The sequence below is a fragment of the Marmota marmota genome, unplaced genomic scaffold, assembly GCF_001458135.2.
Source record: "Marmota marmota marmota unplaced genomic scaffold, marMar, whole genome shotgun sequence".
In the NCBI taxonomy this organism is placed as follows: domain Eukaryota; kingdom Metazoa; phylum Chordata; class Mammalia; order Rodentia; family Sciuridae; genus Marmota; species Marmota marmota.
In genome coordinates, this window is record NW_026000019.1 from 17,287,193 (window position 1) to 17,300,207 (window position 13,015).

The 13,015-nt window shown below is 49.1% G+C and overlaps 1 protein-coding gene across 3 annotated transcripts in view; it reads left to right on the plus strand.

Annotated features, from left to right (window-relative positions):
* Tnr (tenascin R) overlaps positions 1–13,015 on the plus strand; it is a 430,671-nt gene that overhangs the window by 365,221 nt on the left and 52,435 nt on the right. For all 3 annotated transcript variants that reach the window (XM_048809995.1, XM_015492060.2, XM_048809996.1), the window contains 3 exons: positions 204–354; positions 5,007–5,276; positions 10,841–11,026. In XM_048809995.1, coding sequence (XP_048665952.1) covers positions 204–354; positions 5,007–5,276; positions 10,841–11,026 — 607 coding nt within the window. The remainder of the gene's footprint in view (positions 1–203; positions 355–5,006; positions 5,277–10,840; positions 11,027–13,015) is intronic.

Consider the following 13,015-nt stretch of genomic DNA (forward strand, 5'->3'; position numbering starts at 1 on the left):
AGAAATGTTCTTGAAGTCGGTTCTCACCGAGCCTGCTGGGAGTTGTTCCTAGCCCCAGACACTCCTCTGTCAGCCTGGAGGGAGTAGAAGTAGCCCCCATTTTTACTTCCCAGTTCCCAAGTCAGTGTTCCATGTCCTTCTCTCGTTGATTTCACTCCTGGTGACTCTCTCTTTTCCTTTCTTTGCTCCTTCCCGCTCTCCAGAACAATGAAGGAGGAGTGATTGCTCAGCTCCCAAGTGACGTCACCTCCTTTAACCAGACTGGGCTAAAGCCTGGGGAGGAATACATTGTCAATGTGGTGGCCCTGAAGGAACAAGCCCGGAGCCCCCCGACCTCGGCCAGCGTCTCCACTGGTGAGTGCTCCAGCTGTAGGTCACCCAGGAACAAGAACTGCAGAATTACCCAAGATGTGGGGAGGCAAACAGCCGCTGGGTTCCTGCCAGAGCTGAGTGATTGGAGGGCCTGGAGATGGGTCTACTCTGCCAGATACTTAGCTGACAATACTCCTTTTGCTCTTCTTTGCAAGCATAGAAATCCATGTTCCATTAAGGAACTCTCTGTCAAGATTCTCCAGGCAATTTTTCTGATCCTCATTACTCACTAAGAGACCTCATATGTTAACCCCTTAGTTTCATGAGCTTTGGAACCAAAATCTCATGACAAAGACTCATCTCACCTAGTGTAAGATTTGGAGAAAGTCAGCCAAACCTTCTCAGATGTCAACCTGCTTTACACTGAGGAGCAATAGTATGTCCATGAGTCAGTGTGAGGATTAAATTAGATAAAGTATAAAAAGTGATTATACTCTGCCGCTAATGTTACTAGAGTCCTAATCCAGACACCTAACTCTGGGGAATCCCAACAAATCAGATCTGGCCATCCACCCAAAAACCAATCCAAAAAAGTAATGGTGAGAAGCAGGAAAGGAACGTTAATTAGGATAGCCATCCTGGGAAGACGAGGAAGACTCATATTTTCAGCAGTTACTGACATGAACTGCCAAGCTATATAGACAAAGGGGACCAGAAATGTGCGTACTCAAGCAGTCTTGGCGGGACTGTGATCTGGTTGATCCTTACCTGAGGATTGGCCAAAGTCTCATTGATGACCATGGAGCTGCTGTGGCCCGTGGGGTGGTTTCAGTTCATCAGAGGTATTCACTGAGGTATTTGCTCTGCAGACTCAGAGCAAAGGGGACACATGCAAAATGGGGAAAGAGTTGCCAGGATTTTTACATCTGTAGGTCCAAATGAAGACTCAATGTTTTTAATAAAAGTGAGTATTTAACACTTAGTATATAAATATATACCCAGAAACCGTGCTTGGAAGTAAAAGTAGTCAGAGACAAACCATGTCAAAACAGTACGTAGAGCTGGGTCACTTTTCAGTGTGACAACATAAGTTGCTTATTAGTCCATCCCCACAGTTCATCTCCTTCAAGGTTATTATATTTTCAGGATTGATTGGTCAACTCTATTCTATTTGCCTTATTGTTTCCTGAACTAACAAAGGGTGTTCAACTTCAAGGCCCAAAATGAGCAATTGTGATGCATATGTAAGTGCCTTCACACAATACCTTTTTTTTCCTCAAAAGTTCAATGTAGTCTGTGGGATCATTTTCTTGTTCTCGTTTTGTTGCTGGGAGAGCTGTGGCCCGGGCTAGGCAGTTTTCCTTGTCAGTAACAAACTCCGGGATAGGTGAACGTTGATACAGTTTTATTTTTCATAAACAGAAAGTGTCACCCTTGCAAGACAATATTAGGTCCAGAACAAAATATTGAATTGACCAGGAAAGGGAACCACAGCACTGGGTAATGAGACCATGTAGATTAGTGATTCATCCTCTGCTTCTTGGAACCATGGAACCTCAGGTGCTGAGGCCTGTACTCTGTCTGAGAAGCACTGATCAAAACTCTGATGGCATTAGCTTGTGTTCCATCGGTGCCCTAGGGTTCCACACCTGTGCCTTGAGGCCAGGATCAGGTGGAGATCCACACCTCTAATTACTTCCTCTGAGATGCCTCCAACCAGGGCAGCTCCACTTTGATCTGTTTTATATTTTGAACAGCCATTTAAAATGTTCTGTTTAAAAAAAAAAAGTTTCACTCAAAAAAAAAAAAAAAAAAGGCTTTCAAACTACTGTTTTAGTCCAAATATGAAACCCCATAGCCTAAAATCCAAAAGTGCTCTGCAAAAATATCCGGAAGGCTAAGGGCACCGCTCAGTTCCCCAGGGTTAATGCTGCAACCTGAAGCCTTGACATTAGATGACAAGTGCAGATTCTTCACTTCTGATAAGGATTGTTTCTTGGTCCCCAAGCCATTCTTGTGATTTCATGTTTTTTTTTAAAAAAAAAACATTTGTAGAAGACAAAAGATGGTTCACAGAGGAGAGAGAACATTACAATTGAATATTAGTCTTCTAAAGCATTGAAAGTACTTAAAGAAGGGAGTCCAATCCTGCCTTAGTCTTATATTCAAACCACATTTTTGCAGTATTTCTTGGTCTGGAAGTCCCTTAAGATTAAACTTAAAATGTGGATCTAGAAATCCATAGTAAATCCAGGCAGATCTTTTTCAATCAAGAAGAAAAGTCCTAGTGTTAATATGTTGACATCATGTACAGAGCCATGGGGGGAAAAAAATGAAAAATGAGAAACATGTATTCCAGTTCACGTTTTGAGTAGAACTTGTGTTTGTTTAGAAATTGGGACTAAATTGAAAGCAAGATGATCCTTCCTTGATTGGAATGCGACATTACTACCAAGTGACCAACCAAAGGGCAGAATCCAAGAGTGACAACAGAAAAGATGGCCAGCTCGCAATCCCGTCTGCTGTTTTTAGGAAGCGATTGTTTAATTATTTCCTTCTGTTAAGGTCTGACCTACACCAGCCCCTTCCTGTGGAGCTCTGAGTCCTCGTCTGCACTCAGCCTGGCTTCTTCAGGACAGGCCATTTAGTGCATGCAAATATGAGACCTCCTGCAGCTAGAGCCCTCTGTGCTACATAATCACAGTCTAATATGGTCACTCCATTATGGTCAGGGATTTTTTTTGTATCCAAGAGTTGAAGGACAAAAGCCTTATGTGGTCATTTGAGTTTCCCTGATACCTTTTATTTTCTTCTAGAAGCTCCAGCTCCCTGAAATGTTTCCCCCTTTCTCATGGTGAAGAGGCTCACCCATTCATTTCATCTACTCAAAACTCGTTGACTAAGCGTCTCTTTCCATTATGCTTATACCACAGTAAGGAGGCCATTCCTCCATCTTTTAATTAAATTAAATGAAGTTAAAAAGGCCCAGGTTACTTAAAACCACCAAGTGCAGCATGCTGAAAAGAAGCAGTCTGGATATTTTCTGTTCAGTCATGTGACTACCTTAAATATAAAAGACAGGACTTCATTTGATCTCCCAAACAGTTGGCACCAAAGTGGTCTGGTGATTTTCATTTTGGCTGGTGCTAGATGCTAGACCCAAAATCTTAAAGTTGCTTAATAAAAAACAGCAATGGGCTAGATCCAGAAAGAGGGCGTGGTGCCTATGGGACAGCCCAACTTTGAAAAGTCAAGGGACTCAGTGACAGCTGAGAGAGAGACCTCATATCTGGAGTCAGAGCAGAAGGTGGACCAGTGTGGGCTGATTAAAAAACAAGGCTCAGTCAAGACACTCAGCTAACCAGCAAGGAAAATGTACCTGAATTACCTGAAGCTAAAGAGAAGTTTCTGGAAGGACATAGAGTATTTCATAGAAACCCAGGGTCAAAAGCATATCAGGGTCTAATGAAAGACTCAAATGACAAAATGGAATGGGAGGAAGTTACTCTAGGGCTTTCTAGAAGTTCCTCATGGTCCCTTATCCCCCCTCCCCTGTTGTCCCCTCTTCAGTCCTCTCCTCTCCTCCTCCCTGCCCCATGCCATCAGATGTTTCTATTTCTGTATGAATATGATAGACAATGGCCACACCAGCTCAGGGTCCAACACAGGCTGCTTGGAGAACCAGAGTCAATTTGGTGCCAATTCCAAATCCTTGGGGAATATCAACATTGATCAGATCAAACCAGAGCAATGAGGTCACACAGCAAATGCAAATCTCGAGTCTGGGCCTCCTCTTTTGCAGGTAGTGAGTAATGCTTAGGAAAGAGCTGTTAGCAGACATCCCACGAGGAGTTGAGAAGTAATCTTCTATTCTCCCAGGTTCTCCCTCTTCCTATTCCCCTTCTACATTCCCCGGCCCTCTCCCAGCACAATTCAATATGAACAGCACCCAGCGGGTGCTAGAGCTGTAGATGCTGCGCCCTGTAGGAGACCAGCCAGTTTTCCCAGCCTTCCCCTCAGCTACATGGTGCCAGAGGCCAGGGCTCCTGAGGGACATTCGCTGGAAACCTTGAGGACTGCAGTGTAACTCCAGTGTCCTTCCTTCTCAGAAATATCCAAGCCCTGGAGGAGAAAACAAAAATGGCCCAGTGTACTGTGTCTTCCCAGAGGGCATGTTTCCTGGGCACAAAGGCACACATCTGCTGGGTTGGGTACAGTCTCAGCCACTGGGTTGTCTGGGTATGAGTACAGCTGGGCAGGGACAGCTTTGGAACACTCACAGTGACCTCTGAGGTCTAAGTCTCGGATGTTTGGACAGGGTGGTCACTTCATAGACCTTTCCTGGGGGCTCCCTGAAGGTGGGAGCTGGGCACCGGAAGCTTGGTCCTCAAGTCCTGGTCCCATTTCCTGCAGAAAGAAATTGTTCTGAGTCTCTCAGACCAGGAAGTGCCCTCCCATTCCCAGACTAGGACATGCCAGCCCCAGAAGCTGCAGCATGGTAAAGGGAGAACGGGACCCAGCATCAGGAGAACTGAGTCCTACTGCCAAAGTGTGTTCCTCACTTTCCCTGTCTGTAAAATGGGATGCTCACACCATGCCCTCTTTGAGCAAGCTCACACCAGAAGGAGGGGGCAGATGCCAAAGGCTTATGCCCGACTGGTGACGTTTTGTTCTGTTTGATCCTTCTCATTCAGTCATTGATGGGCCCACGCAGATCCTGGTTCGAGATGTCTCTGACACTGTGGCCTTTGTGGAGTGGACCCCACCTCGAGCTAAAGTTGATTTCATTCTCTTGAAATATGGCTTGGTGGGCGGGGAAGGCGGGAAGACCACCTTCCGGCTGCAGCCTCCCCTCAGCCAGTATTCGGTGCAAGCGCTGCGGCCCGGCGCCCGCTACACGGTGTCGGTCAGTGCGGTCCGAGGGGCCAACGAGAGCGCGTCCACCACCACCGAATTCACAACAGGTGAGGCTGCCGTGGGAAGAGGAGCACAGGGGGAGGGGGGAGCCAGCTGGTGGAGTCCTCACAAGAGGAGCAGGAAAGGAGTGGTCACTGCCAGAAGGAGGGGAGTGGTCTGGGGCATCGCAGCACAAAGGAAAAGCAGGCACCAGAGTAGCAGAACAGGTTCTGATCCTCGTTCTGCCAGCCAGACGAGCGACTGAGTCCTGTCCTCCGATGAGTCCCTGAGGTTGGCAAAATGACATTTGTAAAATGACACATTTATCTTGAAGACATTGGGGCATCCATAGTGCTAGCCCAAATGACAACTTGGGGACTGTTTGGGAAAGGTGCGTCTTGCTCGGGACGCTTCATGGCCATTTGTGGATATTGTTGTAGTCATTCTCTAAATCTGTAATGGCCGCATGGCCACGGTGGAGCACCTTGGCGTTGTTCAAAGCCCAACCCGACCCACCACAGGCCGAATGCAGGGCTGTGACTCGTCCGGTGTAAGCACCAGCATGGGCCACCCAAGCCCTGATTCCAGGGACAGGAAGTTGGAAGCCCACATAGTGCCTCCCAACTGCCATGGTGACCTCGGCCCCCTTCCCAAGGCTGTTAGCGTCAGAGAGCTTCACCAGCACTCTGGAAGGGCCAGAGCTCAGGTGACTCGCTCCGACTCTCAGTGCCCATTAGTCTGGCCAACTGTGGGCAAGAAAGATAGGCACCACCCAAGAGACCAGCTTCCTGGCACCCTGGCTCGGTCAGCAAGGCTCTGTGATCAGCTTAGTCACTGAGCCTAGTTAATCAGGATGGACATTGGCCTCTCTGCCTTGGGGAACATGTCAAGGTTCTCTGCTAACTCTAAGGGGTCCCAGGGATTCAAGGAAACTGATATCATCTGTAGGATCCAAGAACCAGCATCATCTGACAGTAGAAGAATCACTATTTCAAGCATCTTGCCTTGGGTTGTGGCCTGAGATCCTGTGCCGGGGTGGAGCAAGCCCAGGGGCTTCAAGGAGGCTCAATAGCTAGCACTTCCTGCTCCACCTGGGTTTAAGCCATTGATAAATGAGGTAAAGAATAAGAGAGAGAGACACAAAACGTTCCCTAGGTTGGAGCGTGCAGCCAAGTATGACTGCCAGCTCGATTTGCAAGCTAACCAGCACTGTAGACCTGGGATAGTCTGTCCATGTGGCAGACCTGGGGGCTACTTGGGTTAGGACTTAGAGCAAGGAGGAATGGGAAGAGACCTGGCCCATGGGGCAGCCCATCCCACAAGAGAGGGAAGCGCTGGACAGTCCAGGCTCTGCTGCAGAGCTGGCCATTAAGGCCACCCTCCCCAGTGACAGAGAAGCAGGATTCTTTCAATGGGGCTCTTTGCACGCAGAAGAGTTTGCTTCTTAAAAAGAATCAAACGTAGACACTGGCGAGCTGCAGAAGGCAGGATTTTATTCTGCCAGAGAACTTCCAGGATGTCTGTCTATCCTTTACCCAGACTCCACTCCCTCACCCAGGGGGTGGCCAGTGGTAATTTTTTCTGAACACATCCCCAGAGACTGAGTATTCTCCCTGGAAAAGAGGAGCCGAATTCTGCCCATTTCTCTTCCCCTTCTTCTCCCTCATTTAACTAAAATATTCCTGGCAGAGTGTGAAGAAAGATGACCTGTGATATCCCCTCTCAGTTTGAGAATTCAAGGTCAACCCCCACCGCGCACACCACAGCACCTGCTCAGGATGGTGGTGTCTGCCCTGGGCAGTGCTGCATTCTTTTGTTAATTTCAGGAGAGTTTGTGTTTGGAAAGTGGTTTCTTTGTGCTCTGCTCTGATAAGGAGGTTGCAGAGGCAAAACAGGAGAAGAGGGCTGTCAAGCAGCCTGGTGAAAAGCAAATTCTTGATGTTCAGGTCAACAAGATGGAAGCAGGATTGGCGGGTGGCCCAGGAAAATTCCAATCAAGACAATTACATCCCGCCTCCATGGGCCCCCCCAGGGTTCAGCTCCCTGCTGCCCGCCTCTGCTCCATTCTCCCATTTCCGGTGCCTGATGACTGGCAGCCATGAGGTGGCTGCCTTCTCTGTGCAGCCTCGGCCTGTCCATCCAACCCACTCCCCTCTGCTTTAGGAGCGGGGGAGGGGAGAAGAGGCCAGAAGCCACAAATAGCTTCGCAGACAGACTCTCAAATTCGGGGTTGGCATGTGCCAGCTGAATGATAGGCGGGTACCCGGGCCCTCGCAGCGGGGCCCTTAGTCATTCCAGAACTCCGCTTAAATTCAAATTAACCAAAGTGCTTTTCCAGGTGATGGCTTCGACACTAGGAGCGCACTAATTGCACAGGCAATTAAAACAGAGATTTGCTTCCTGCATGGTGAGTGGGATATTTGCCTGGGTCTTAGCGCTGCTCTGAAAAATGAAAAGGCTCTGGATGGCCGCATCCCAAGCCAGTGGCAAGGGAGAAGCCAGCCCCATCCCAGGAAATCTGGAGCCCAGTCTCTTGAATCCCCACCCTCAGCAGCCTGGCCTTCCACTGCCCTCAAGGGGGCGCCACCATCCCTGGACTGTTGCTGTAGGGGGCATCTTTGAGCATAAGCCTGAAGCCACAGAGTTCAGCCACTGGTGCACGTGACCTAAATGCTTCTGGAATTCTCTTTAATGCTGATATGGGTTCAACTAGGTCTCCTGAAAAGGTGTCGAAGCCCTAGTACATATGAATGTGACCTTATTTGGAAATAGGTTCTAGGCAAATTAAGATAAGGTCATTAAGGTGGCCTTAACCCAATACGACAATGTCCTTATGGAAAGAGGAACTTCTGCAGACACAGACTTGCCCACAAAGAAAATGCCACCTGAAGATGGGAGCAGAGATAGAAGCACCAAAAGATGGCGGCCACTCATCAGAAGCCAAGAGAGGCCGCCACGCTCTCCCACGGCCCTCCGAAGGAAGCGACTCTGCCAACACCTGGATTCTAGACTTTTAGACAATAATTTTCTATTAAAATACCCAACTTGGGGTACCATGTCTGGGAAACTAATGGGAACACCAGGAAGGTTCAAGCCCCACCTGCTTTTCAGTGATTCCACTCTGGGATTCTCATAGAAATTCTTTCCCAAGTTCAACCAGGACAGTACTTACCTTCCCAGCCAAGATTCTGGCTGTGCATGGCAGAGGACATGGGGGCTTCCTGCCCCTGCAACACCAGCTGTCCTCAGCCAAAGCTGCTCTTCTCCCTGCACCACCTCACCCCAAGCATCCCAAGCCCCACGGCTGAACAGCTGACAAGACTTCTGCAGAGGCTTTGAGTTAGCAAAAAAAAAAAAAAAAAAACAGAGCTGATGGTGTTCATTCAGTGGCTTGGTGTGTATTTATTGAGCATCTGCTGGACCTAAGGGTGTAGAACAAACAAGACAAGACCTGGACCACATGCATGGCATTCTCCTGGGAGAAACTTGCCAGTGAAAAGGAAAGAAATGTACAAGATCGTTGTGATGGTGAGCTCTGTGATGAGAAGTGAAATGGATGATGTGGAGGGGATCCGCTGGATCCAGCAGTTTGGAAAGGCTTTCTGAGAACGTGGCATTGTAACTAAGATCTCAATGACTAAGTCATTCAGGGATCTGGAGCTCATTCCAGGCAGATGCAGCAGCCAGTGCACAGGCCCGAGGTAGGAATTAGCTTGATGTGTTTCAACAGTAGAAAGAAGGCAGACAGCCGGAGCCCCAGGGGTAGGGTAGAAGCAGGACAGGGTGATGCATGAGAGCAGGCAGGCCAGGCCAGCGGGCCTACAGGGAGGTTCGGGAGTTCATGATTGGAGCAACAGGGAAGGCTTCAGAACAGAATCATGGGATCTAGCCTGTGCTTTAGAGTTCACAGCCACAAGTCCCTCCACGGCCCCCATTAGCCATCTACCTCTGCCTCTCACCCCAGGCCTGCTGATGCAGTAGAGACCAGCTCTGTTCCCAAATAGAGGGATGCCTCTCAGCCGCCCCTCCTAGCCAGGCCTCCAGACCCTGAGACTGCAAGTAAGTTCCCCTCTGCCCAAGCTCTTGTTCCAGGAATGACCTCTTTCAGGGTTATTGGCACTGGAAGTACCTACTGCCTTCAAAGAAAACTCTTCCCCCATCCACAGCGCAAAGGCCCTAAGAAGAAACCTCCCAGAACCCTTGGCAGTGAGTCCTCTCTGTGTCCTTATAAAAAGGGGATGTTTCCAAGGTAAGAGGTGTCCACTAGGTGCAGGTGTCCACCTTTACCCTAACCCAGCTGTTCTTGCCCCAGTCCAGGTCAGGTGCCACACCCCGCCCATGACACTCAGGGCCATGATGTCAGGCACATCCCCCCACGGGCTCCTCCACCCAACTGCTAGAGAAATAGCACACACAACACATCAGGGATGCACAGCTCCCCTTGCTAAAGTACTTTGAGTGAAAAAACAGTTCTCAGTAAACAAGCTGCAGAGACATAAATCTGCTAAAAGATTCGCCCAATTTACATCACTAAACAGAATACTTCTCACTCCCAAGCCTCTGCTTTTGGGTGGATTCGCAGCATTCTCGTCATTGCAAGAAGGATCCAGGATACTTGCCTTGCTTTTGCAGACTACAGCAGCCCAGGGGAGGTTTGCTTGGAACAAAGGACTGGTCTGCTCCAAGTTAAATTTGAGTCTCAGTTTTTCAGGGTCACACCTAGAGGTTTATGTTGTTCCTTCCCAAATGAGTCTGACGAGGCCGTCAGTTCTCAGGGAGAGAAGCAGCTCCTTGGGGTTGTGGGAGAGATGCCGAAGCTGATAGTCCCTTCATTGCACTGGAATTTGTGGAACCCCAAGAGCGAGCATTGGGGTGCAATACTGTTGGAACTCAGGAAGCATTTCAGAGGCAACAGGAAGCCAGCCCAGGGTCTGGACACCTATTTTCACACCAGAGGCCAGACAACCAACTTGACATGTATTGTCTAACCATATGGCAACTGGAATATGGCATCATTTGCTCCTTTTACAGAAGGGGCCATCAAGTCCCAGTGAGGCTGGAAGACTTGTCCATGACCCATTCCTGCAGGTGTCAGAGCTGGAAATCAAACTGAAGCTTGACCCCAAAGCCCACATTCTTTCTAGTACCTCACTTCCCCTGTCTGTGTTTTAATTTTCCAATCTGTAAACCTTTCAGCTATTTCTATACTAGTAAACTCCAGAAAGGCAGCTTGAAATCAACCCTCCTCTCTTTGCTTGATGTTCAAACCTGATTTTGTTCTCTTCCATTTTAATCACTTGAGGATTATCCCAGATTTCTCCTACTTGGGTTCCCTTTGCTTTGTTTTGGAGCCTGTGATATTAGTTGGCTCATTTCCAAGTTTCTGGAACCCTTGGATGGTCATGGGGTATCACAAAGTGTATCGATGTCTAATTTCCAAGTAAAACCCTCCAACCAGACCAAGGAATTTGCTGGGACAGACCAAAAAGCCAGGGGCAGAAACAGAGCTCACTCAAATGTAAGGCAGAGGGTCAGGAAGTGTGGGGTCTCGCCACAAAGATTTTTAAAATTCAAGATGCACCACAAATGCACATTATCGGGTGTGATGTTGGTGATGTCTGTCTGTTTGTAGAGATTGATGCCCCCAAGAATTTACGAGTCGGCTCCCGCACAGCAACCAGCCTTGACCTTGAGTGGGATAACAGCGAGGCAGAAGTTCAGGAATACAAGGTTGTGTACAGCACCTTGGCCGGGGAGCAATACCATGAGGTGCTGGTCCCCAAAGGCATTGGTCCAACCACCAGAGCCACCCTCACAGGTAAGTGCTGTCTCTTGGGAGCACAATGGTTGCTCAGTCTACACCTTCACAGCTCTCTCTCAGGCCACTGTCCCCGAAGCCAACCATTGAGCTACTCTCATCCCTTTCCTGAACCTCAGCAGGGACCTCCTCTTCAGGCCCATCTGATCCATCAAAACAGGGGGATGTTTTCAAAATACTTTCTTGGTGATGCCACCTCATTGTGCATACATTCTAGGGGCTGCCCATTGCTCTCAGAGCAAAATAAAACCCTAAGCATGGCTGGCCTGCCCAGTCCCCTGCCTTCTCAAGTCCCACCCCTCCCCATCCCCTGGTGCCCTCTCTGCTCCTGGCCCATGAGTCTGGGAGTCCCTCAGACGTGCTGTCCTTCCTGCCGTGGTGCTCTGCTCTTAGTTCACACTGGCTTTCCCTCCCGCCCCCAGTTCACATGCCACTTTGCAAGAAGCCTGTGTAGTTCCCAAGGGAGGCCAGATCATGCTGTCCGCTCGCCCTCAGCACGGCTCAAGATGCCTCTGACCTGTGGGCATGACTCTTTGACAGTTGAGCTTCTCCCTAGACCTGGCGCTCTAGGGAAGCTGGACCATGTTTTTCTTTTCTCATCATTGAATCCCCAGGGTCCATTACGGTATCTAGAATATTCTAGGTCCTAGAGCAGTGTTTCTTGAAGGGATGAGTGAATGAAGATGCAAAAGTTCACTCTGATTGGGACATAGAGTGTGAGAGGCCAGTGACAGGGTGAGAGCCTGGTCATCCTTATATTCCCTGTAAAAACCTGGGGGTTTATTCTAGAGGGCAATGAGGAGCCACTGAGGGAGTTTTAAATAAGGTGATGTAATTGCTGTGGTATGCAGAGAAGGTCAAGGGCAGAGGCTGGTCAGCAGGCCATTGCTGGGGTTAAACAAGAGAAGTGGTGGTGTGGACTAAGGCAGTGCCCACTGCCCACCACACCTGGCTGGAGAACAGTGCTGACTCCTGTTGGGCCCTTCAGCACACCCATCCAAGAGAGCCTGCTGCCAGACCTTGCCCAGGGAGGGCGACTGCAAACGCAGGGCCTGGGTCCTGATGAAGGCAATGCTGAGCGGTCCTGGCCCAGGCTGCCCGAGGGCTCCCAGACAGTCTGTTTGACTGGTCTTGGCTTCCTGCAGAAGTGTCTGCCATCTTCCTAGTCAAAAGTTACCCAGCAAAGAGTGGACCGCAAACCAGGGCGGCACAATCAAAGCTGTTTTCCTCCTGAGCTGAAATCCCAGACCCCCTTGCCACAGTTAGAGCTTCTTTTCATCTTCACAGAAACCTCATGAGATAGTCCTGTTAGCAACCCCACTTTATAGGTGAGGAAACGGAGGCCCTGGGAATCTGGACACTTGCCAGGTTCACAGAGCTAGCGAGTCCGCAGCTGTGATTGGACTGGTCTGTGAGTGGACTCGGTTCCTGAGTCCTGGTCCGAAGGTTCTCCTCCCACCGCTGCTGCTTCCCACAAATGAAGCCAAATGTAAGGGACAGTCCAGATTCAAATTCCACAGGCTACAAGGGATGGTGAAATTATTACTGAGTAGTGGGTTTAGATAGGTTAGTATGTTGTGCTACAGTAGGGCTGATGAAAAAATCACACACACACACACACACACACACACACACAATGTCACACGATTATCTCAGGGAGCTCACAGCGAGGAGATTTATGAAGGCAAATGTTTTTATGTGATTTAAGGAAGGATTAGAGGTATGTAAGGAAACCAAGTCAAGGACATGCTACTGGTTGAGACTCCAGCTATGAGGATCACTTGCTCTCTTGCAGCAGTATCCGAAGGAAGAAAAGGAAGGGCCCCGAGAAGAAAGAGGGGAGGGAACAGTGTGATCTGAGCTCCAAGTGACAGAGCTTTCTCCCTCCAGCCCTGCTTGTACCCTAAAGAGGAGATCTTTGCAGCCTCCAAGGTCTCCGGAGACCCTGGGCCCGGTGACACATTTGGAGCCCAGCCTTTGGACTTAAAT